This window comes from Myxine glutinosa, chromosome 5, assembly GCF_964187855.1.
Source record: "Myxine glutinosa chromosome 5, kmMyxGlut1.1, whole genome shotgun sequence".
Lineage (NCBI taxonomy): Eukaryota > Metazoa > Chordata > Myxini > Myxiniformes > Myxinidae > Myxine > Myxine glutinosa.
The window spans coordinates 7,873,306-7,900,709 of NC_136265.1; the positions used below are offsets into that span (position 1 = coordinate 7,873,306).

The 27,404-nt window shown below is 48.6% G+C and overlaps 1 protein-coding gene across 1 annotated transcript in view; it reads right to left on the reverse strand.

The window, feature by feature from the left end:
• DNAH1 (dynein axonemal heavy chain 1) overlaps positions 1–27,404 on the reverse strand; it is a 220,518-nt gene that overhangs the window by 91,994 nt on the left and 101,120 nt on the right. The window contains exons 26-36 of the mRNA XM_078777248.1: positions 20,072–20,212; positions 19,722–19,885; positions 13,940–14,053; positions 13,397–13,585; positions 10,745–10,850; positions 10,513–10,626; positions 10,197–10,346; positions 6,165–6,251; positions 5,535–5,727; positions 5,343–5,434; positions 5,033–5,187 (exon numbers count right to left, since the gene is read on the reverse strand). Coding sequence (XP_078633374.1) covers positions 5,033–5,187; positions 5,343–5,434; positions 5,535–5,727; positions 6,165–6,251; positions 10,197–10,346; positions 10,513–10,626; positions 10,745–10,850; positions 13,397–13,585; positions 13,940–14,053; positions 19,722–19,885; positions 20,072–20,212 — 1,505 coding nt within the window. The remainder of the gene's footprint in view (positions 1–5,032; positions 5,188–5,342; positions 5,435–5,534; positions 5,728–6,164; positions 6,252–10,196; positions 10,347–10,512; positions 10,627–10,744; positions 10,851–13,396; positions 13,586–13,939; positions 14,054–19,721; positions 19,886–20,071; positions 20,213–27,404) is intronic.

Consider the following 27,404-nt stretch of genomic DNA (forward strand, 5'->3'; position numbering starts at 1 on the left):
TCCAGCACGCGGAAAGGCCCGTCGTACGGGGGCCGCAGTGGTGTCCGATGGGCATCGTGGCGGACGAAGACGTACTCCGCCGTGCGAAGCTCCGGGGCGACGTGCGTCGGTGGGTGCCCGTGGCATGCCGTTGGCACCGGGGCGAACCTCTGGGCGGTCTCTTGCAGAGCGGAGCGCTGCTGTGCCGCGGACCATGGTGCCGTGGAGTCGGGGAGGAACTCGCCCGGCATCCGCAGCGGTTGCCCGAAGACCAACTCCGCCGCGGATGCGCGCAGGTCCTCCTTGGGCGCCGTCCGGAGGCCCAGCAGGACCCAGGGGAGCCTGTCGACCCAGCCGCCGTCGCGGAGGGTGGCCCTGAGCGCGGCCTTCAATGAGCGGTGAAATCGCTCACACAGGCCGTTAGCCTGGGGGTGGTAGGCCGTGGTTCGGTGCAGCCGGACCCCGAGCCCCTGCGCAACCGCCCCCCAGAGCTCCGAGGTGAACTGGGGGCCGCGGTCGGATGAGATGTCTGAGGGGGCGCCGAACCGGGCGACCCAGGTGGCGATGAAAGCCTGCGCGACATCGGCCGCCGTTGTCGACGCCAAGGGCACGGCCTCCGGCCACCGGGTGGTGCGGTCCACCATGGTGAGGACGTGGGTGAAACCCCGCGAGGGGGGCAGAGGTCCCACCAGGTCCACGTGGACGTGGTCAAACCGGCGTTCCGGCACCGTGAACGGGGCCAACGGGGCCTGGGTGTGCCGGTGCACCTTGGCGCGCTGGCACGCGAGGCATGTCCTGGCCCAGCCGCGGACGGCCTTCCGGAGGCCATGCCAGACGAACTTGTCGGCAATCAGCCTTTGGGAGGCCCTCGCGCCCGGGTGGGACAGGCCGTGGATGGCGTCAAACACCTGGCGCTGCCAGCCCGCGGGCACAATGGGGCGAGGACGCCCGAGGGAGACGTCGCACAAGAGGGCCGCGCCCGCGCCGTCGAACGGCACCTCGGTGACGCGGAGGCCCGTGACGGCGGTCCGCAAGGCCTGGACATCGGGGTCAGCGGCCTGGTCCGCTGCCATCCGGGCATAGTCGATGCCGAGGTCCACTGCGTGGGCGACGGCCCGGGAAAGGCAATCCGCAACCGGGTTGTCCTTCCCCGCGACGTGCTGGATGTCCGTCGTGTACTCGGACACGGCCGAGAGGTGACGCTGCTGCCGGGCCGACCACGGCTCGGTGACCTTGCCCATCGCGAAGATCAGCGGCTTGTGGTCGACGAAGGCAGTGAACGCCCGGCCCTCGAGCAGATGGCGGAAGTGCCTGACCGCCAAGTGAAGTCCGAGCAACTCGCGGTCGAAGGTACTGTAACGGCGTTCGGGCGGGCGAAGCTGCCGGCTAAAGAACGCCAGCGGTTGCCAAGCTCCACGCACCCATTGCTCGTGCACCGCGCCCACCGCGTAGTCCGAGGCATCGGTGGTGAGGGCGATCGGTGCATCGGGCGTCGGGTGCGCGAGCATGGTGGCGTTAGCCAAGGCGAGCTTCGCGCCCGTGAACGCCGTGTCCATCTGCTCGGTCCAGGTAACGTCGCCTTTGCCCGGCTTACCTCGGAGAGCTTCGTGCAGGGGGCGCAGGAGCTGGGCGATACGGGGCAGGAACCGATGGTAAAAGTTCACCATGCCCAGGAACTCCTGCAGCCCTCTGATCGTGCGGGGGCGCGGAAACCCCTTCACCGCCTCCACCTTGGCCGGCAGGGGGACGGCTCCGTGCCTGGTGACACGATGCCCCAGAAAATCGATTGTGGCGGCGCCGAACCGGCACTTTGCGGGGTTCACAATCAGGCCATGCTGGCCCAGGCGTTCGAAGAGCGTGCGGAGGTGGCGTAGGTGCTCTTCGCGGGACGCGTTGGCGACGAGGATATCGTCCAGGTAGACGTAGACAAAATCCAAGTCGCGCAGGACGCTGTCCATCAGTCGCTGGAACGCCTGAGCCGCATTCTTCAGACCGAAGGGCATGCGCAGGAACTCGAAGAGTCCGAATGGCGTGATGACCGCCGTCTTCGGGACGTCCTCCGGCCTGACGGGGACCTGATGGTAGCCGCGTATGAGGTCCACCTTCGAGAAGAAGGACCTGCCCGCCAAACGGGCGGAAAAGTCCTGAATGTGGGGGACGGGGTAGCGGTCGGGAGTCGTGGCGTCATTGAGACGGCGATAGTCCCCGCACGGTCGCCATCCCCCGCCGGGCTTCGGCACGATGTGCAGCGGCGACGCCCAAGCGCTCTCTGAGTGCCGAACGATGCCGAGTCGCTCCAGGGTAGCGAACTCCGCTTTTGCCACCGCCAGCTTCGTCGGCTCGAGGCGGCGTGCCCGGGCGTAGACCGGTGGCCCGACAGTGGGGATGTGATGGGCCACCCCGTGCTTGACGGCCCCCGCCGAGAAGGTGGGCCGCGTGAGGGCCGGGAAGCCGGCGAGGAGGCGGGTGAATGCGTCCGCTGCCGGAAGCGTACAGACCAACGTGGCCGGAACCGAATCGTTCGGCAAGCCGCTTGGCAAGCCGCTCGTTGAGCTGGGCAACGCACATGCGAGCGAGCTGAACGTCTCGGCCTGGACAAGCCGTCTGCGCTTGACGTCGACCAGGAGCCCATTAGCGCACAGGAAGTCCGCGCCAAGCAGTGCCATGGGCACGTCGGCGGTGACGAACGTCCATCGGAAAACCTGCCCTCCAAACCGCAGAGTGAGGCAGCGTTTTCCGTACGTACGGATGGGCGTCCCGTTCGCGGCAAGCAGCGCGGGGCCCCCACCCGCGGCGTGCTTGTCTGACGTGCCGGCGGGAATGACACTCACCTGTGCTCCCGTGTCGCACAGGTAATGGCGCCCGGAGAAGGTGTCCGTTATGAACAGCAGGCTGCTCGAACGGCCGGCGCTCATCGCCACAATTGAGCGCCGGCCCGGGCGTTTCCCGACCCGTTGAAGGAGCACGGCGGATGACACCGCCGAGCTTCGTGGCCGAACTTGGCGTGGAACCAGCACCAGGTGGTGGAGCTGGAGGAGCGCGGCTGGCTCCGCCAGGCCGGTGGAGTCGACGGGTTTCCCCGCGGTGGCGGTTTTCGCCGCGGCGGTGGGCGGGGCGTGGCGGCGTTCACGAGGTGCGTATCAGCATGCTGCTGAACCACAGCGTGCTGTAGAAGATGATGCTGTGGAACATCAGCGTGCTGTAGAAGATGATGCTGTGGAACATCAGCGTGCTGTAGAAGATGATGCTGTGGAACATCAGCGTGCTGTAGAAGATGATGCTATGGAACATCAGCGTCGAAGGCCGTGACGGCCACGCCAACGCTCGCCCGCGTGTCCGAAGCGGCGAAGTACTTGTCCGCCTCGGCCGCCAATGCTCGGGGTTCCGTTAGCCCGGTCCCGGCCAACGCGAGGCGAACCTGCGCTGGAAGTTGGCGACGGAAAAGCGCCCGGAATAGCGAACCGGGGGCTTCGTCGCCCAACAGTGACAGCATATGGTCCATTCGGACCGACGGGCGCGTCTCACCGAGCTCGGGGAGATCCAGGAGGCGATCGGCCCGTGAGGCCGAACGTGGCTAGGAGTAGCCGCTTGAGTGCCTCGTACTTGTGGCCGTCCGGTGGGTGGCGAAGGACGGACACAACTCGAGCGGCCGTGCCGGGCCCGAGGGAGGCGACGACATGGCAGTAGCGCAGGTCGTCGTTGGTGAGGCGCCGAAGCTGAAATTGGGCTTCGGCTTGAACGAACCAGACTTCGGCCTGGGCCTCCCAAAATTCGGGAAGTTTAATCGCCATTGCCATGGCGTCGTGTTCGGAAGGATCGCTACGGCAGATCCAACGTCGAGGGTCACCAGTAAAGCGCGGCGTTACGCGCGCTGCTTGTGAGCAAGGAGGAAGCGGACAAGCGGTAACATATAAACGTCTTTATTGTAAGACTACACTGTAACACTGAACTCCTCCGGGCTGGTCGCCCGGTGTATCCATGAGGCCACGCCTACCCCTCGGGCGTGGCCACCGCCCACTTGGTGCGTGGAATGATGTCACCACGCCAGTGGGCTTTTGTGTCCGCCACAATGGCACCTATTCCGCCAGCTGAAGGCTGATCAGGGAGTCGAGAAACTAACACCAACTGCTGGTGCCTGGAAAGAGCATGTCCAGCGTGCTCATTTGCAAGCACACACGTGGGCACAAGATCTAACTCTAAATCCAACTGTGATCGACCCAAACACCTTGGGATGGGAAACTGTTGGAGGCGAATTGAGACCAGTCCTGACGCAGGTTGCAATTGCTCCAGCCTCAATTCTCCAACTTGTTCGCTGTGGCTGTGGACGAGCTGCAAAGAGTCCTAGCATATTGTGTTCACGCAGGTGTTCATGCAAAGCTAGGAATGTAGTCTGTACCGAATTGTGTAACTGTGATGCTGATTTGGAGAAATGCTGCAACACTGATGCCCAGCCTATTGGGAATGACATTGTGTTTGATCAGTAGAGAGCCCGTCGTTTGGATTTTTGATAGGAGTTGTTTGATGAAACAAACTGATTAACAAACTGTAGCATTGCTTTCAGAAAAGGCTTAAGTCTATGATGGTTGCTAGCCACCACAACTAGTCTTCATCAATTGTCTCAGACTAAGACGCTAGGCTATGTTTGCTCATACTTTGATTAAAAATGGCGGCCATCTTGAAATTATAAAGATGTTGGCCATCCAGCTGAAATTTAATTATCACCATTGTCTTCCTTGACCCCGAAAATGTGGGTAAGGACACTATTCTTGCGCTGATACCTTGATTAATAAGTGAGATATAAGGCAAAATAGGTCCGAAATGGTGGCCATCTTGAAATCCAAGATGGCCGCCATGAAGATGTCGTGAAAATTTGGCAACAGCAATTTTTTTATTTTATATGCTATTTAGAGTGATTTAAGCCTAGTTGCCAAGAATCTAGCAAAACGGTCCACAAACTTTGGTTTCCCAACATAAGCCCATGTACTAGTTATTGTAAAAGACAAAGTTAAAACTAATCTCAAATCGAGACAAATGGATGGACAGGACAATGTACCACTCGTGGGTGAGTCGGTCAAACTCTCCATAAAGCTGTCCCATAGTGATGGACTTGGGGTTGAGGACAGAGACATGGACAGCCTCAAAGGTACCACCGGACATTGACCGTTGGCCCTTCAAAGAGGTCAAAGCTTCCGCCAGGACTTTGTAGCACTGTTTCGCAGAGGAAGGAAAATAAATGGGACCTCTAATGAATGGAGGAGCAAAAGGCAGGTTGTCCGCAGTCCGACAAACATACGTACATAAGTCCTCCAGACGTTTAACGTTCGCCCCGAACTGATGAAAGCACGGTATACATTCAGAGGTACCTCGGTCTTTGCCGATCCAGTGGGCCCGACGAGCATGAGACCGTGACGCACAACGGTGGTTTCGTACAATTGAATGCACTTATCAAGAAATCCTGGAGTCAATGGGAGCAAGGGAAAAAGAGAACATGGAATAATTAGGAATAAAGGGCAGTGACAGGTTTTAAGGGACTAGGAAAAGAGAACCAGCTTAACCTTGCACGTCTTTGAGGCCGAGAAGTGTGCAGGTGGCCCGGATGGCAGGTGGCAGAGCACCATGGTCTGGAGGATGGTCTCGCTCCAGCGTGCCAGGAAACAGGTCTGCTACTACACCGGAGAACAACTTCAGGTCATCAGCGAGGAACTTGGGTACGTTGACGTCACGAATGGCAAGCAGGCAGATCAGCTCCTGTTTGGGGTGCAGTAGTGTCGGAATAGGTTTTTACTATGGTGTGGTGTGCTCCCATCACAGGATAGCCTAGAGGTACGAACACTCGCCTCTAGGCTGGCAGGCCTGGATTCAAATCCCAGCACGGTTATAAGTTAGTGTGTGTGCCGTCCCTCGGGGAGACGTTAAACGGGCGACCCGTCTGCCAGAGCATCCGTCGTGAGATGTTAACGATCCCAAAGTGTCCTTCGCTAAGAGTAGGCAAGCTATCTACGGCACTCTGAACAAATTACAACCCCTGCCCTAACAAGCAGAGGGCACTGCATCTGTGGCACAGCCTCGTCCGATGATGCTACCCTGCAGCCTTGTGCTGCATACGAAAGAAAAAGAGAGAAGAATACATCCACAGATGACAACACCATGAGTCGAGGAACTCGAAGCATCTCTGCATTACATACCTCGTCCATGTCTGGGTTTTCCCGTTTAAGGTTTCCTGCTGCGCACAGGACGGTTTTCACAGCACGCATCCCGAAATCGTAGTGATCCTGAACAAGAAAGAAATAGAACACAATGACACAAATTCGTGCTGTGGAATGAAACCCGACATTACTAAAGGTATACAAACAGAACTACAAAGAGCAATCAGAGATCGCAGACCCTCGCCAGGACGTTTTCAGTGGTTTTTAAGGCTTTTGTTCTAAAACAAATATGGCGGCCGAACCACGTGACCGATGACGTCATCATTACTTTTTTTTTCTCCACCGATTTATGCCTACATGACGCTCAACACATTTCGGCTTGATCAGATGAAGCTTTGTACTTGTCGAATTATGACGTCATAATGGAGGCACCTATGACATCATCATTAACAGATGTTATTCCACATGGAGAGTTATTTACAATGAGCCATGTCTCGTTTTTTTCTGTTCAGTGCTTTTGGAGATATAGAGGTGCAATCTTCCCCTCCATCCGAAATCCCTTTCGCCCCCCTCATTCCACCCCTGCCCCTTTTACTCCCACTCCGCCTCCCTCCAGACTCTCACACCACTCATTCCCCTCCCACTCCCTCCTGACCCCCATCCACCCCTTCCCCTCCCTCATCTCACCCTTCCCCCTGCCTCCTCCCACCCAACTCTTTCCCGCCCCCACCACCCTACGGACTCACACCCAACCTCTTCCCCTCCCACCCGTTTTTCCTCCATCATCCCACCCCACTCTTTCCCCTTCCCCTCCATCTGGACTCCTATCCCACCCCTTCCCCTCCCTCCTCCAACCACCCTATGGACCTCCACCCCACCTTTTCTCCTCCCACCCTTCCCTCCTCCTCCCACCCCACTCCTTCCTGCCCTTACCACCCTACGGACTCCCAACCCACCTCTCCCTCATCCCACTCCTTCCTTCTCCCTCATCCCACTCCTTGTTTCTCCCTTATCCCACCCCACTCTTTCCCCTTCCCCTCCCTCTGGACTCATACCCCACCCCTTCCCCTCCCTCCGTCTCCCACCCCACCACTCCTTCCGGACCCCATACCCCTCTCCCCCCACCCACCTCCCTCCAAAGTCACACCCCCCCTCATCCCTCCTTTCCCCTGCCTCCTCCCACCCCACCTCTTCTCTTCCCTCCAGATTCCCAACCCACCCCTTCCACTCTCTCCTCCTCTCTCCAGACTTCCACACCACTTTTTCCCCTCCCTCCATACTCCCACCACCACTCCCCTCCCTCCTCCTACCTGACCCTTTCCTTTCAGATTCCCACCCATTCCTTCCCTCCCTCCTCCCACTTCCACCTAGTCATTGATGGTGAATAAAACATTTTAAACCACGTTTAGAATTAAAAAAAAAAAAAAAATCCGCTTTTGATTCTTACCAACCCGCATTTTCTTGTTTCCACGTGTTATGTAAAATCTGCCCATCAATATGAGGAAAATAAGTCATAGTATAGATGTTTATCCTCTGTAATCTGTAATCTGATGGTGAAAGAAGGCCGCATTCCAGTGGTTCGGGAACTGAGTACCCTCGTCCCTCTATACAAGGGAAAAGGTGACCCTCTGGAGTGTGGCTCGTACCGAGCGATAAAGTTATTGGAGCATGGAATGAAGGTATTGGAAAGGGTGTTGGAGAGGAGGATAAGGAAGAAGGTGAAGATCGACGAAATGCAGTTTGGATTTATGCCAGGAAGAGGCATGACAGACGCACTTTTCATTGTGAGGCAGTTGCAGGAGAAGTACATGGAGAAGAGGAAGAAGTTGTTTCTTGGGTTTGTTGATCTGGAGAAAGCATTCGATAGGGTTCCACGTGAAGTAGTGACATGGGCATTGAGGAAGTTAAGAGTGGAGGAATGGTTGATTAGAGTAGTGATGGCAATGTACAAAAGAGCGCGCACAGCTGTAAGGACGAAGGACGGGAACAGTGGTGAGCTTGAGGTGAAGGTGGGAGTGTATCAGGGGTCGGTACTAAGTCCACTACTATTTGTAGCTGTGATGGAGGTGCTGGCTCAGAACGTAAAGGAGGGTTTACCGTGGGAGTTGTTTTATGCAGATGATCTGGTGTTGATTGTGGAAAGTATGGATGGACTGAAGGAAAAGATGAACAAGTGGAAGGAATGTATGGAGACAAAATGTCTGAAGGTGAATATCGGAAAGACGAAGGTGATGGCAAGTGGTAAAGCATGTGGTGAGGTGGAAAGAACTGGGAAGTGGCCCTGTGCTGTGTGTAGGAAGGGTGTCGGAGTGAACTCCATTCAATGTACAATGTGCGCTGAGTGGGTTCATCAAAAATGTAGTGGTCTGAGAGGGTCATTAACCAGTGTGGCAGCTACATTCAAATGTAAGGTGTGCACAGAGGGAGCTGCAGATGGAGGAAATGTTGAGTTGGATCTTGGAGACGGCGTGATGCTGGAAGGTGTGAAAACATTTTGCTACCTCGGAGACATGCTGAATGGAGAAGGTGGATCAGACTCGGCAACGGTTGCTAGAGTGAGATGTGCACGCAAGAAGTTTCGGGAACTGAGTGGCGTGCTGATGAGGAGGGGAGTGTCGTTGAAGCTGAAGGGAAAGGTGCTGCATGTGTGAGAAGTGTTATGATTTATGGGAGCGAGACATGGGTAATGAACGTAGAGCAGCAACGAAGGTTGGAAAGGGTGGAAATGCGAATGGTTCGATGGATGTGCGGAGTATCGTTGAGAGAGAGGAAGACAAATGATGAATTGCGAAAGAAGATGGGAATAGAGCCTGTGATGGATGCTGTGAAGAGGAACAGGTTGAGATGGTTTGGTCATGTGTTGAGGAAGGATGAAAGTGACCTGTTGAGAATAGTGATGGAAATGAATGTAGAAGGAAGTGGAGGATGGGGAAGACCGAGAATGACTTGGCTAAAGATGGTGGAAGAAGAAATGCAGGCAAGGGGGTTAACAAGGAGAGATGCAGAAAATAGGGCAAAATGGAGAAGATTGTCATGGGGACCGCAAGGCTAACCTCCGCTCTAGCAGGGAAAATGGCCTTTAAAATGCATGTTGTTGTTGTTGTATAGATGTTTATCCTCGTCGCCATGTAATGAATCCAGGGTGTGTTCAGTTACCAAGTTTCTTGGAGAGTGCTCGCCAAATGACTTCAGCACTCCAGCAAGCATTCCATTCAAAACAGTTGATAAGGAACGTCTGGCTTAGCAAGCGCTAGCTAGCTGCTCGGTAACTGAACGCACCCCTGGACACCTTGACAGCATAAACAGTACAGTATACAGTATACGTAGAAAACACTGTCAAAAGGACAGCCCTTTTATTTAAAGACTTCAAATATTAATCACAAGTACTGCAGATCTGAGTTGAGTGACACCCTATCCTGTGGAAGTATGAATTAAGATGAAGGTGCAGAACGAGGGATGACGACCTTACTTTCCATAAATATACTTAGTTTTCAGAATCACTAATTTGTTTAAATTTTCACATTTCACACCAGATTTTGGAGGTTATTTAGTCCACAAGCTGTGATGCTCAAATCAGAAGACAGATTTTGATTATATACTTTAATTAGTCCATGAGAGGCCATTGTGGAAACTCGCATCATATAATGCATAAAATCCCTCCAATCTCATAATTAATAAATTGTGTTCCTTTACGTTCATTATATAGCACTTTCCGTTCACTTTCCGTTCATTAGCACTTTCCGTTCATTACATAGAGATCATTATTTTCATCACAATCATCAGCTCACTTGTTGGTATGCAGTTTGCATCCTTTAAGGTCTCCAATCATCTTAAGGCATGATTATAGTGTACCCTGAGACTTTAGGTAGTGAGCTTCCATTGGAATATGAATGAATGACTGAAAGAATGAGTGCCGCCCAAGCAGACACGTGAATAAAGGAAAATCAATAGGGATCTTTTATTTCAAGAAAATGGCATCATCATTAATTATATAATTAAAAACAACTTCGGCATGATGGGAAAACACGAATTTATAAACTATCTACATACAATGAATAAATTCAAGCGCACCTGCGAGCTGAGTTGCTCAGAGGAGAGTTTGAATGTGCTGGTGACCTTCTTTGCGAGAGTCTTTGCATCGGAGAATCCAAAGGAGTAAAGTGAGATCTCTGCTATCATGGTGTAATCGGGTACCATCATCGCTACCGGCCGAAACAAAGCCTGTCCGGAAGAAAAGCACGGCCGATGGTGCGAGCGTGTTAAGATGGCGGTCCGTCTGATGGATTTGTCATTCGAGAATCCCTAAAAATCCATCGATGACGGGAGGTTTTCAATCACATTTCCCAAATCCGATAAATCCCCAAAATAAGGAAAATCATGGCTCGACCTTGAGATTATCCGGTAACTCGGTGCGTCCTGCATATCCGGGGTTCATGGTTATAAACACAGCACAGCTGGGAACCAAAGGAATTTCCACTCCCTCAAAGATGAACCTCTCCACCTGCAGCACACACAAAGGAAGACAACAGCTTGCACGATGCTCTCGCGGCGGGGAATTAAGTTTCATCGATAGTTCATGGCAATTGGACATGTAAACATGTGCTGTCGTACATACGTACCCTTTGTTGTTGAGCTTTCTGAATGGTTGCTATCTGCTGTGCCACCACTGAAAGAACTTCAACATCAATGCGGTTGAACTCGTCAAAGCAAGCCCAGGCTCCGGAACTGCACTCGCACATCATGCAGATTGAATCCCCGACATTTACCTGCATCCATGCTATCACAATACAGGTGCGGTTTAGAACCTTCAGTCCATAAACAGTCGTGCAAGGTGTTACTCCCCAAGACCAGGGTCCACAGCCTGAGAGTAAAGAAGAAACAGTTGGGACGGTAGTAAGATAGTGGTCTTTTACTCACAGAGAAGAAAATACATGGAATTGTCTACCTGGACAGGTAATGACAGTAGAAACAAGTACAGATATATTCAAAGTACACCGCCCCCATGGCAAATAAATAAATAACATCCTCCAGCGTGGCAACGCCGGGACGCCTTCAGCACCCGGACGTCATGCCGCCATGCAGTACATAGAGATGGCATTGGGAGGGAGAGGTGTACTTGTTTCGCAGTAACGGAGCTGTTAGCTCTTTCACGAGCCTCGACTCTGTATACAACAACAACAAAAAAAAGGAAAAGAAAAAAAAAAGGTGTACAATAATTGAATAATTGGGCAATTGAAATAAATAAATAATAATCGTAAAATAATTAATTTCTTAATCAATTGGCTATAGCATACCTAAACCACCAGGACTTTTATTTCAAGAAAATAGCATCATCATTAATTTTATCATTAAAAACAACTTCAGCATGATGAGAAAACATGAATTTATAAATTATCTACATACAATGAATAAATTCAAGCGCACCTGCGAGCTGAGTTGCTCGGAGGAGAGTTTGAATGTGCCGGTGACCTTTGCGAGAGTCTTTGCATCGGAGAATCCAAAGGAGGAAAGTGAGATCTCTGCTAACATGGTGTACTCGGGTACCATCATCGCTAACGGCCGAAACATCATCCGAAGCCGTAACTTTTTGAAAATAAATTAAACAATTAATTAATCAAAACATAAATAAATAATTGATGTTGATTAATCAATAAATAATTAATCGATCAATTGATTAATCAATAAATCAAAAATACCGTTTATAACCAAATCACTTGGTCACTGTCGTGTCCAAATATCAGCTTCCTAGCTCAAAAGATGCCTGAGATATTGCCCAGACGAGAAAGAAAATAAACAAGTGATTAATAACAAAAATAAATAAATAATAATCGTAAAATAATTAAATTATTAATCAATTGGCTAATGGAATACCTAAACCACCACCGTTTCATCCGAATCTGTAACTTAAAAAAACAGAAAAAATTAAGTAATTAATCATTTAAGTAAAAACTAGCAACGGTACCCGCCCTATGGGCGGGGCTTCAATTGGGAAGCCCAAATTAAAAGGCAAAATATCAGAAATTTAAGGCTTTTTATTTTAAACGATTCATATAAACGTCTGTTGAATCATATCACACGCAAATCATCAAAATCTAAACAGTACATGGCGCCCATTTTGAAAAAAGATTGAATTCTGCAAAACAGAAGCGGCCGCTACACGTCTTTCTCAGTCGCACGTTTATGTGTGAAGAGTGCGCGCCGAATCTGTAACACGGAAGCGGCCGCTACACGCCTATCTCAGTCGCACGTTTATGTGTGAAGAGTGCGCGCCGAATCTGTAACACGGAAGCGGCCGCTACACGCCTATCTCAGTCGCACGTTTATGTGTGAAGAGTGCGCGCAGAATCTGTAACACGGAAGCGGCCGCTACACGCCTATCTCAGTCGCACGTTTATGTGTGAAGAGTGCGCGCCGAATCTGTAACACGGAAGCGGCCGTTACACGTCTTTCTCAGTCGCACGTTTGTGTGAAGAGTGCGCGCCGAATCTGTAACACGGAAGCGGCCGTTACACATCTTTCTCAGTCGCACGTTTATGTGTGAAGAGTGCGCGCTGAATCGGTAAATATTATTCTATCGTGTTTGGAAAAACTGGAAAAATTGGAAAAACAATTTAGCCTATTTTACTCCAGGGGGTCCCAGGATTACCCACCCAAAATATCATTGCGATCGGTTCAGCCGTTTTTGCGGTACCTTCGAACGGACGGACAGACGGACATTTGGTGAATTATAGTAGGATACTTAAGCGATTCAAACCCCGAGCGACTCGTACAAAACACTTCAACAACGGTCGTTCTGTTTCTTTGCTCGATTCTCAGCATTTAAAAAGGATAGAGCACAGAAACACAACCATCTACTTTGGCAACCACTGTAGTGTATAATGTGGTGCAAATGTAGTACGGGCTTGATGGGCCTAATGGCCTCCTCCTTGTAAAGGAACTCTCGTTACATAACAAGTTCCATACTCAACAAACCTCAGGTAAGTCTTCTGAGAGCTAGTCGGTGGGCCTAGATTTTGTTTGTCAACAAAAAAAAGTCACCTGACATCCCCTCAGGGAAGTCCAGCTACTCGCTGCGCCACAAGGGCCCCGATCCAGACAGATAATTTTAACTTTTTGGTGACTTTGATCCGCTGTGTAGGAACCACAGTATCTGTATGCAAACCCACAAGTAGGTAGGAACCGTCCCTACTCATACAGAGGAAGTCTTCCACGATTATGAAATATCATAGTAGACAGGTTAATTTTGACACCTGTTCATTTCAAACTCTCACCTGGCCAACCCTTTTAGCAGTTTCCCCATTGCAAGGAAGTCCAGCTGGTCAGAGCAATTGAAGACCACTGTCTGGATGGCCAGTGCCTTGCCTAGATCTTTGGTGGTCTCCGTTTTACCCGTACCTGCCGGGCCGGCAGGTGCGCCACCAAATTTAAGGTGAAGGGCTCCAGTTAAGGTGAGATAGCATCTGAGGTAGATTAAACACAAGATGAATAACATTAAAAAAACAAAACAGAGAATTGCTTTGCAATACATGTTCTCTACAGATGTGATATTTTCTAACTTCATAAAGGGTATAACTCCGTGAAAAATTGACCAAGCACCTTGAAACTCGAACCTGTTCTGGAACTTATCATAACAAAGTCATGTACCAAGGTTCAGTTGAATATGTTAAAGGATATGGGGAAGAGGTCTGAAAAATCACAGGTGGGACGAACGCAGACAGACAGACAGACGGAGTGCAAACCTATAGTCTCCTCCGGTGAAACCGGTAGGGGACTATTAGGTAAATGAAATAACAGCGCAGATAAAATGAAAATACCTATCAGTGAGTGGAGTTATGACCAAACGACCAGAGTTCCCCAGGTACTCGTACCCGTAGAGGAACTCGGCATTGACTGCATGCACGAAGAGGTCATCCCGACTCCAGTAATACCTTCCATGGGTTCAAAGGGGAAATTACAGGACACGCCATTAAACCACAAACCACTAAAGCACAAACCACGAAAACAATAACCACTAAAACACTAACCACTAAAGCACAAACCACTAAAGCACGAACCACTAAAGCACAAACCACTAAACCACAAACCACTAAACCACAAACCATTAAACCACAAACCACTAAAGCACAAACCACTAAAACAATAACCACTAAAACACTAACCACTAAATCGCTAACCACTAAACCACAAACCATTAAACCACAAACCACTAAAGCACAAACCACTAAAGCACAAACCACTTAAGCACTAACCACTAAAGCACAAACCACTAAAGCACAAACCACTAAAACACTAACCACTAAATCGCTAACCACTAAACCACAAACCACTAAAGCACTAACCACTAAAGCACAAACCACTTAAGCACTAACCACTAAAGCACTAACCACTAAAGCACAAACCACTAAAACAATAACCACTAAAACACTAACCACTAAAGCACAAACCACTAAAGCACAAACCACCAAAGCACAAACCACTAAAACACTAACCACTAAAGTACAAACCACTAAAGCACGAACCACTAAAGCACAAACCACTAAACCACAAACCACTAAACCACAAACCATTAAACCACAAACCACTAAAGCACAAACCACTAAAACAATAACCACTTAAACACTAACCACTAAATCGCTAACCACTAAACCACAAACCATTAAACCACAAACCACTAAAGCACAAACCATTAAACCACAAACCACTAAATCGCAAACCACTAAACCACAAACCATTAAACCACAAACCACGAAAGCACAAACCACTAAACCACAAACCATTAAACCACAAACCATTAAACCACAAACCACTAAAGCACAAACAACTAAACCACAAACCATTAAACCACAAACCACTAAATCGCAAACCACGAAACCACAAACCATTAAACCGCAAACCACTAAACCACTAAACCACAAACCACTAAACTGCAAACCACTAAACCACTAAACTGCAAACCACTGAAACACTAACCACTAAAACACTAAATTACAAACCACTAAATCGCAAACCACTAAACCACAAACCATTAAACCACAAACCACGAAAGCACAAACCACTAAACCACAAACCACTAAACCACAAACCATTAAACCACAAACCACGAAAGCACAAACCACTAAATCGCAAACCACTAAACCACAAACCATTAAACCACAAACCACGAAACCACAAACCACTAAACCACAAACCATTAAACCCCAAACCATTAAACCACTAAAGCACAAACAACTAAACCACAAACCATTAAACCACAAACCACTAAATCGCAAACCACGAAACCACAAACCATTAAACCGCAAACCACTAAACCACTAAACCACAAACCACAAAACTGCAAACCACTAAACCACTAAACTGCAAACCACTGAAACACGAACCACTAAAACACTAAATCACAAACCACTAAAGCACAAACCACTAAAGCACAAACCACTAAAGCACAAACCACTAAAGCACAAACCACTAAAGCACAAACCACCAAAGCACAAACCACTAAAACACTAACCACTAAAACACAAACCACTAAAACACAAACCACTAAAACACAAACCACTAAAACACAAACCACTAAAACACTAACCACTAAAACACTAACCACTAAAACACAAACCACTAAAACACAAACCACTAAAGCACAAACCACTAAAGCACAAACCACTAAAACACAAACCACTAAAGCACAAACCACTAAAGCACAAACCACTAAAGCACTAACCACTAAAGCACTAACCACTAAAGCACAAACCACCAAAGCACAAACCACTAAACACTAAAACACAAACCACTAAAGCACAAACCACTAAAGCACAAACCACTAAACCACAAACCATTAAAGCACAAACCACTAAAGCACTAACCACTAAAGCACAAACCACTAAAGCACTAACCACTAAAGCACAAACCACTAAAGCACAAACCACTAAAGCACAAACCACTAAAGCACAAACCACTAAAGCACTAACCACTAAAGCACAAACCACTAAAGCACAAACCACCAAAGCACAAACCACTAAACACTAAAACACAAACCACTAAAGCACAAACCACTAAAGCACAAACCACTAAACCACAAACCATTAAAGCACAAACCACTAAAGCACTAACCACTAAAGCACAAACCACTAAAGCACAAACCACTAAACCACAAACCATTAAAGCACAAACCACTAAAGCACTAACCACTAAAGCACAAACCATTAAAGCACAAACCACTAAAACACAAACCACTAAAACACTAACCACTAAAACACTAACCACTAAAGCACAAACCACTAAAGCACAAACCACTAAAGCACTAACCACTAAAGCACTAACCACTAAACCACAAACCACTAAAGCACAAACCACTAAACCACAAACCATTAAAGCACAAACCACTAAAGCACTAACCACTAAAGCACAAACCACTAAAGCACAAACCACTAAAGCACAAACCACTAAAACACTAACCACTAAAACACTAACCACTAAACCACAAACCACTAAAGCACAAACCACTAAACCACAAACCATTAAAGCACAAACCACTAAAGCACTAACCACTAAAGCACAAACCACTAAAGCACAAACCACTAAAGCACAAACCACTAAAGCACAAACCACTAAAGCACTAACCACTAAAGCACAAACCACTAAAACACAAACCACTAAAACACAAACCACTAAAACACTAACCACTAAAACACTAACCACTAAAACACAAACCACTAAAGCACAAACCACTAAAGCACAAACCACTAAAGCACTAACCACTAAAACACAAACCACTAAAGCACAAACCACTAAAGCACAAACCACTAAAGCACAAACCACTAAAGCACAAACCACTAAAGCACAAACCACTAAAGCACTAACCACTAAAGCACAAACCACTAAAGCACTAACCACTAAAGCACAAACCACTAAAGCACAAACCACCAAAGCACAAACCACTAAAACACTAACCACTAAAACACAAACCACTAAAACACAAACCACTAAAACACAAACCACAAACCACTAAAACACTAACCACTAAAACACTAACCACTAAAACACAAACCACTAAAACACAAACCACTAAAGCACAAACCACTAAAGCACAAACCACTAAAGCACTAACCACTAAAACACAAACCACTAAAGCACAAACCACTAAAGCACAAACCACTAAAGCACTAACCACTAAAGCACAAACCACTAAAGCACAAACCACCAAAGCACAAACCACTAAACACTAAAACACAAACCACTAAAGCACAAACCACTAAAGCACAAACCACTAAACCACAAACCATTAAAGCACAAACCACTAAAGCACTAACCACTAAAGCACAAACCACTAAAGCACAAACCACTAAAGCACAAACCACTAAAGCACAAACCACTAAAGCACTAACCACTAAAGCACTAACCACTAAAGCACAAACCACTAAAACAATAACCACTAAAACACGAACCACTAAAACACTAAATCACAAACCACGAAACCACAAACCATTAAACCGCAAACCACTAAACCACAAACCACTAAACTGCAAACCACTAAACCACTAAACCACTAAACTGCAAACCACTGAAACACTAACCACTAAAACACTAAATCACAAACCACTAAAGCACAAACCACTAAAGCACAAACCACTAAAGCACTAACCACTAAAGCACTAACCACTAAAGCACAAACCACTAAAGCACTAACCACTAAAGCACAAACCACTAAAGCACAAACCACCAAAGCACAAACCACCAAAACACTAACCACTAAAACACAAACCACTAAAACACAAACCACTAAAACACAAACCACTAAAACACAAACCACTAAAACACTAACCACTAAAACACTAACCACTAAAACACAAACCACTAAAACACAAACCACTAAAGCACAAACCACTAAAGCACAAACCACTAAAGCACTAACCACTAAAACACAAACCACTAAAGCACAAACCACTAAAGCACTAACCACTAAAGCACAAACCACTAAAGCACAAACCACCAAAGCACAAACCACTAAACACTAAAACACAAACCACTAAAGCACAAACCACTAAAGCACAAACCACTAAACCACAAACCATTAAAGCACAAACCACTAAAGCACAAACCACTAAAGCACAAACCACTAAAGCACAAACCACTAAAGCACAAACCACTAAAGCACTAACCACTAAAGCACTAACCACTAAAGCACTAACCACTAAAGCACAAACCACTAAAGCACAAACCACTAAAGCACAAACCACTAAAGCACAAACCACTAAAGCACAAACCACTAAAGCACTAACCACTAAAGCACTAACCACTAAAGCACAAACCACTAAAACAATAACCACTAAAACACTAACCACTAAAACACTAAATCACAAACCACAAAAGCACAAACCACGAAAGCACAAACCACGAAAGCACAAACCACTAAAGCACAAACCACTAAAGCACAAACCACTAAAGCACTAACCACTAAAGCACAAACCACTTAAGCACTAACCACTAAAGCACTAACCACTAAAGCACAAACCACTAAAACAATAACCACTAAAACACTAACCACTAAATCACAAACCACAAAAACATGAACTACTGAAGTGCAAACCACTAAAACACTAACCACAAAAACCACAAACCACTAAACCGCAAACCACTCAACTGCAAACCACTAAACCGCAAACCACGACATCACAAACCACTGAACCACAAACCACTAAACCGCAAACCACGAAAACAATAACCACGAAAACACAAACCATGAAACCGCAAACCACTAAACTGCAAACCACTAAAACAATAACCACTAAAACACTAACCACTAAAACACTAAACCACAAAAGCACAAACCACTAAAGCACTAACCACTAAAGCATAAACCACTAAAACAATAACCACTAAAACATGAACCACTAAAACACTAAATCACAAACCACAAAAGCACAAACCACTAAGGCACAAACCACTAAAACAATAACCACTAAAACACGAACCACTAAAACACTAAATCACAAACCACAAAAGCACAAACCACTAAAGCACAAACCACGAAAGCACAAACCACTAAAACACAAACCACAAAAACACGAACTACTAAAGCACAAACCACTAAAACACTAACCACTAAATCACAAACCACTAAACCGCAAACCACTAAACTGCAAACCACTAAACCGCAAAACACTAAACCACAAACCACTAAACCACAAACCACTAAACCGCAAACCACTAAATCGCAAACCACTAAACGCAAACCACTAAACGCAAACCACTAAACCGCAAACCACTAAACCGCAAACCACAAAACCACAAAACACTAAATCGCAAACCATTAAACCGTAAACCACTAAACCGCAAACCACTAAACCACTAAACCACAAACCACGAAACTGCAAACCACTAAACTGCAAACCACTAAACCGCAAACCACTAAACCGCAAACCACTAAAGCACCAGGCCTTGACACGCTAGCCATTAGAACCCGACACATTCAAATACTAAACAATTATATAACGGCCTCATGCTTGCTTAACAGGTGTGATCTCAGGTTGATACAGTGCACCGCACATTAATCAAGATAATTCATCATCGATTGTAATCAAATCCTGGTCGTGCCGAGGCTACCGTAGTTGGCTGATCCACTCAAAGTCATTGACACTGTGCACGTTCTTGGCGGAGAGGGAAGTGGCCACATCACGCGCGTGGACCTCGATGACAATAAGGGCCCCGAGTACTTCACGCTGCAGGTATGAGAGAGGACCCCGGACCAATGCTACCAAGTCACCCAGCTGCATCACACAGGTAAAAATACGGCTTAGGCCAAGCTATACTGGCCGGACCAGTGAGAAAAACTGCACGGCCAAAGCATTAAGACAACCGGATTCCACAATTTGTGAAATAATATGGAAATTGGAATGAGGTGGAAAGAAAGACAAACAATAAAACAAAAAGGGGAATTCGTTAATGGTTCTCACCTGGGCTGCAAGCTGTGGACAGAGTTTCGAGGTGAGAGTCCCCAGTTCAATGGCCCGGGACACGTCCAGAGTCCAGTAAATCTGACAACCAGCAATGACAACCTGTCCAGGCCAATTGCGCACCCATTCTGTCCGTGGGGTCTGTTGTAGGACAGAGGAGATCGTTTCCGCTTCGACACGGCAAATAGACCAGTGAACGAGCAGTCAACGGTCATGACTGTCATGCCTTCCAGATGGAGTAAATGTCATGCGTAACAGAGGGAGTGAATGTCATGTGTGCCAGAGGGAGTGAATATCATGTGTGCCAGAGGAAGTGAATGTCATGTGTGCCAGAGGGAGTGAATGTCATGCGTGCCAGAGGGAGTGAATGTCATGCGTACCAGAGGGAGTGAATGTCATGCGTACCAGAGGGAGTGAATGTCATGTGTGCCAGAGGGAGTGAATGTCATGTGTGCCAGAGGGAGTGAATGTCATGCGTACCAGAGGGAGTGAATGTCATGCGTACCAGAGGGAGTGAATGTCATGTGTGCCAGAGGGAGTGAATGTCATGTGTGCCAGAGGGAGTGAATGTCATGTGTGCCAGAGGGAGTGAATGTCATGAGTACCAGAGGGAGTGCATGTCATGCATACCAGAGGGAGTGAATGTCATGCGTACCAGAGGGAGTGAATGTCATGTGTGCCAGAGGGAGTGAATGTCATGCGTACCAGAGGGAGTGAATTTCATGCGTACCAGAGGGAGTGAATGTCATGTGTGCCAGAGGGAGTGAATGTCATGTGTGCCAGAGGGAGTGAATCTCATGCATACCAGAGGGAGTGAATGTCATGAGTACCACAGGGAGTGAATGTCATGCATACCAGAGGGAGTGAATGTCATGAGTACCAGAGGGAGTGAATGTCATGAGTACCAGCGGGAGTGAATGTCATGCGTACCAGAGGGAGTGAATGTCATGAGTACCAGAGGGAGTGAATGTCATGCGTACCAGAGGGAGTGAATGTCATGAGTACCAGAGGGAGTGAATGTCATGAGTACCAGCGGGAGTGAATGTCATGCGTACCAGAGGGAGTGAATGTCATGCGTACCAGAGGGAGTGAATGTCATGCGTACCAGAGGGAGTGCATGTCATGCGTACCAGAGGGAGTGAATGTCATGAGTACCAGAGGGAGTGAATGTCATGAGTACCAGAGGGAGTGCATGTCATGTGTACCAGAGGGAGTGAATGCCATAAGTACCAGAGGGAGTGAATGTCATGCGTACCAGAGGGAGTGAATGTCATGCGTACCAGAGGGAGTGAATGTCATGCACACCAGAGGGAGTCAATGTCATGCATACCAGAGGGAGTGAATGTCATGAGTACCAGAGGGAGTGAATGTCATGAGTACCAGAGGGAGTGCATGTCATGCGTACCAGAGGGAGTGAATGTCATGAGTACCAGAGGGAGTGAATGTCATGCATACCAGAGGGAGTGAATGTCATGCGTACCAGAGGGAGTGAATGTCATGAGTACCAGAGGGAGTGCATGTCATGCGTACCAGAGGGGGTGAATGTCATGCATACCAGAGGGAGTCAATGTCCTGCGTACCAGAGGGAGTGAATGTCATGCATACCAGAGGGAGTGAATGTCATGCATACCAGAGGGAGTCAATGTCATGTGTACCAGAGGGAGTGAATGTCATGCATACCAGAGGGAGTGAATGTCATGAGTACCAGAGGGAGTGCATGTCATGCGTACCAGAGGGAGTGAATGTCATGCATACCAGCAGGAGTCAATGTCATGCGTACCAGAGGGAGTGAATGTCATGAGTACCAGAGGGAGTCAATGTCATGCGTACCAGAGGGAGTGAATGTCATGCATAGTGCATACCAGAAGGAGTAAATGGCATGCGTACCAGAGGGAGTGAATGTCATGCGTACCAGAGGGAGTGAATGTCATGTGTGCCAGAGGGAGTGAATGTCATGCGTACCAGGGGGAGTGAATGTCATGAGTACCAGAGGGAGTGAATGTCATGCGTGCCAGAGGGAGTGAATGTCATGCGTACCAGAGGGAGTGAATGTCATGAGTACCAGAGGGAGTGAATGTCATGAGTACCAGAGGGAGTGAATGTCATGCGTACCAGAGGGAGTGAATGTCATGCACACCAGAGGGAGTCAATGTCATGCGTACCAGAGGGAGTGAATGTCATGAGTACCAGAGGGAGTGAATGTCATGAGTACCAGAGGGAGTGCATGTCATGCATACCAGAGGGAGTGAATGTCATGAGTACCAGAGGGAGTGAATGTCATGCATACCAGAGGGAGTGAATGTCATGCGTACCAGAGGGAGTGAATGTCATGAGTACCAGAGGGAGTGCATGTCATGCGTACCAGAGGGGGTGAATGTCATGCATACCAGAGGGAGTCAATGTCCTGCGTACCAGAGGGAGTGAATGTCATGCATACCAGAGGGAGTGAATGTCATGCATACCAGAGGGAGTCAATGTCATGTGTACCAGAGGGAGTGAATGTCATGCATACCAGAGGGAGTGAATGTCATGAGTACCAGAGGGAGTGCATGTCATGCGTACCAGAGGGAGTGAATGTCATGCATACCAGCGGGAGTCAATGTCATGCGTACCAGAGGGAGTGAATGTCATGAGTACCAGAGGGAGTCAATGTCATGCGTACCAGAGGGAGTGAATGTCATGCATACCAGAAGGAGTAAATGGCATGCGTACCAGAGGGAGTGAATGTCATGCGTACCAGAGGGAGTGAATGTCATGTGTGCCAGAGGGAGTGAATGTCATGCGTACCAGGGGGAGTGAATGTCATGAGTACCAGAGGGAGTGAATGTCATGCGTGCCAGAGGGAGTGAATGTCATGCGTACCAGAGGGAGTGAATGTCATGTGTACCAGAGGGAGTGAATGTCATGAGTACCAGAGGGAGTGAATGTCATGCATACCAGAGGGAGTGAATGTCATGCGTACCAGAGGGAGTGAATGTCATGCGTACCAGAGGGAGTGAATGTCATGCATACCAGAGGGAGTGAATGTCATGAGTACCAGAGGGAGTGAATGTCATGCGTACCAGAGGGAGTGAATGTCATGTGTGCCAGAGGGAGTGAATGTCATGCGTACCAGGGGGAGTGAATGTCATGAGTACCAGAGGGAGTGAATGTCATGCGTGCCAGAGGTAGTGAATGTCATGAGTACCAGAGGGAGTGAATGTCATGAGTACCAGAGGGAGTGAATGTCATGAGTACCAGAGGGAGTGAAGGTCATGCATGCCAGAGGGAGTGAATGTCATGAGTACCAGAGGGAGTGAATGTCATGAGTACCAGAGGGAGTGAATGTCATGAGTACCAGAGGGAGTGAATGCCATGCATACCAGAGGGAGTGAATGTCATGAATACCAGAGGGAGTGAATGTCATGCGTACCAGAGGGAGTGAATGTCATGAGTACCAGAGGGAGTGAATGTCATGAGTACCAGAGGGAGTGCATGTCATGCGTACCAGAGGGAGTGCATGTTATGCATACCAGAGGGAGTGAATGTCATGAGTACCAGAGGGAGTGAATGCCATAAGTACCAGAGGGAGTGAATGTCATGCGTACCAGAGGGAGTGAATGTCATGCGTACCAGAGGGAGTGAATGTCATGCACACCAGAGGGAGTCAATGTCATGCATACCAGAGGGAGTGAATGTCATGAGTACCAGAGGGAGTGAATGTCATGAGTACCAGAGGGAGTGCATGTCATGCGTACCAGAGGGAGTGAATGTCATGCATACCAGAGGGAGTGAATGTCATGCGTACCAGAGGGAGTGAATGTCATGAGTACCAGAGGGAGTGCATGTCATGCGTACCAGAGGGGGTGAATGTCATGCATACCAGAGGGAGTCAATGTCCTGCGTACCAGAGGGAGTGAATGTCATGCATACCAGAGGGAGTGAATGTCATGCATACCAGAGGGAGTCAATGTCATGTGTACCAGAGGGAGTGAATGTCATGCATACCAGAGGGAGTGAATGTCATGAGTACCAGAGGGAGTGCATGTCATGCGTACCAGAGGGAGTGAATGTCATGCATACCAGCGGGAGTCAATGTCATGCGTACCAGAGGGAGTGAATGTCATGAGTACCAGAGGGAGTCAATGTCATGCGTACCAGAGGGAGTGAATGTCATGCATAGTGCATACCAGAAGGAGTAAATGGCATGCGTACCAGAGGGAGTGAATGTCATGCGTACCAGAGGGAGTGAATGTCATGTGTGCCAGAGGGAGTGAATGTCATGCGTACCAGGGGGAGTGAATGTCATGAGTACCAGAGGGAGTGAATGTCATGCGTGCCAGAGGGAGTGAATGTCATGCGTACCAGAGGGAGTGAATGTCATGAGTACCAGAGGGAGTGAATGTCATGAGTACCAGAGGGAGTGAATGTCATGCGTACCAGAGGGAGTGAATGTCATGCACACCAGAGGGAGTCAATGTCATGCGTACCAGAGGGAGTGAATGTCATGAGTACCAGAGGGAGTGAATGTCATGAGTACCAGAGGGAGTGCATGTCATGCATACCAGAGGGAGTGAATGTCATGAGTACCAGAGGGAGTGAATGTCATGCATACCAGAGGGAGTGAATGTCATGCGTACCAGAGGGAGTGAATGTCATGAGTACCAGAGGGAGTGCATGTCATGCGTACCAGAGGGGGTGAATGTCATGCATACCAGAGGGAGTCAATGTCCTGCGTACCAGAGGGAGTGAATGTCATGCATACCAGAGGGAGTGAATGTCATGCATACCAGAGGGAGTCAATGTCATGTGTACCAGAGGGAGTGAATGTCATGCATACCAGAGGGAGTGAATGTCATGAGTACCAGAGGGAGTGCATGTCATGCGTACCAGAGGGAGTCAATGTCATGCGTACCAGAGGGAGTGAATGTCATGAGTACCAGAGGGAGTCAATGTCATGCGTACCAGAGGGAGTGAATGTCATGCATACCAGAAGGAGTAAATGGCATGCGTACCAGAGGGAGTGAATGTCATGCGTACCAGAGGGAGTGAATGTCATGTGTGCCAGAGGGAGTGAATGTCATGCGTACCAGGGGGAGTGAATGTCATGAGTACCAGAGGGAGTGAATGTCATGCGTGCCAGAGGGAGTGAATGTCATGCGTACCAGAGGGAGTGAATGTCATGTGTACCAGAGGGAGTGAATGTCATGAGTACCAGAGGGAGTGAATGTCATGCATACCAGAAGGAGTGAATGTCATGCGTACCAGAGGGAGTGAATGTCATGCGTACCAGAGGGAGTGAATGTCATGCATACCAGAGGGAGTGAATGTCATGAGTACCAGAGGGAGTGAATGTCATGCGTACCAGAGGGAGTGAATGTCATGTGTGCCAGAGGGAGTGAATGTCATGCGTACCAGGGGGAGTGAATGTCATGAGTACCAGAGGGAGTGAATGTCATGCGTGCCAGAGGTAGTGAATGTCATGAGTACCAGAGGGAGTGAATGTCATGAGTACCAGAGGGAGTGAATGTCATGAGTACCAGAGGGAGTGAAGGTCATGCATGCCAGAGGGAGTGAATGTCATGAGTACCAGAGGGAGTGAATGTCATGAGTACCAGAGGGAGTGAATGTCATGAGTACCAGAGGGAGTGAATGCCATGCATACCAGAGGGAGTGAATGTCATGAATACCAGAGGGAGTGAATGTCATGCGTACCAGAGGGAGTGAATGTCATGAGTACCAGAGGGAGTGAATGTCATGAGTACCAGAGGGAGTGCATGTCATGCGTACCAGAGGGAGTGCATGTTATGCATACCAGAGGGAGTGAATGTCATGAGTACCAGAGGGAGTGCATGTCATGCGTACCAGAGGGAGTGAATGCCATGAGTACCAGAGGGAGTGAATGTCATGCGTACCAGAGGGAGTCAATGTCATGCGTACCAGAGGGAGTGAATGTCATGTGTACCAGAGGGAGTGCATGTCATGCGTACCAGAGGGAGTGAATGTCATGAGTACCAGAGGGAGTGAATGTCATGAGTACCAGAGGGAGTGCATGTCATGTGTACCAGAGGGAGTGAATGCCATAAGTACCAGAGGGAGTGAATGTCATGCGTACCAGAGGGAGTGAATGTCATGCGTACCAGAGGGAGTGAATGTCATGCACACCAGAGGGAGTCAATGTCATGCATACCAGAGGGAGTGAATGTCATGAGTACCAGAGGGAGTGAATGTCATGAGTACCAGAGGGAGTGCATGTCATGCGTACCAGAGGGAGTGAATGTCATGAGTACCAGAGGGAGTGAATGTCATGCATACCAGAGGGAGTGAATGTCATGCGTACCAGAGGGAGTGAATGTCATGAGTACCAGAGGGAGTGCATGTCATGCGTACCAGAGGGGGTGAATGTCATGCATACCAGAGGGAGTCAATGTCCTGCGTACCAGAGGGAGTGAATGTCATGCATACCAGAGGGAGTGAATGTCATGCATACCAGAGGGAGTCAATGTCATGTGTACCAGAGGGAGTGAATGTCATGCATACCAGAGGGAGTGAATGTCATGAGTACCAGAGGGAGTGCATGTCATGCGTACCAGAGGGAGTGAATGTCATGCATACCAGCGGGAGTCAATGTCATGCGTACCAGAGGGAGTGAATGACATGAGTACCAGAGGGAGTCAATGTCATGCGTACCAGAGGGAGTGAATGTCATGCATAGTGCATACCAGAAGGAGTAAATGGCATGCGTACCAGAGGGAGTGAATGTCATGCGTACCAGAGGGAGTGAATGTCATGTGTGCCAGAGGGAGTGAATGTCATGCGTACCAGGGGGAGTGAATGTCATGAGTACCAGAGGGAGTGAATGTCATGCGTGCCAGAGGGAGTGAATGTCATGCGTACCAGAGGGAGTGAATGTCATGAGTACCAGAGGGAGTGAATGTCATGAGTACCAGAGGGAGTGAATGTCATGCGTACCAGAGGGAGTGAATGTCATGCACACCAGAGGGAGTCAATGTCATGCGTACCAGAGGGAGTGAATGTCATGAGTACCAGAGGGAGTGAATGTCATGAGTACCAGAGGGAGTGCATGTCATGCATACCAGAGGGAGTGAATGTCATGAGTACCAGAGGGAGTGAATGTCATGCATACCAGAGGGAGTGAATGTCATGCGTACCAGAGGGAGTGAATGTCATGAGTACCAGAGGGAGTGCATGTCATGCGTACCAGAGGGGGTGAATGTCATGCATACCAGAGGGAGTCAATGTCCTGCGTACCAGAGGGAGTGAATGTCATGCATACCAGAGGGAGTGAATGTCATGCATACCAGAGGGAGTCAATGTCATGTGTACCAGAGGG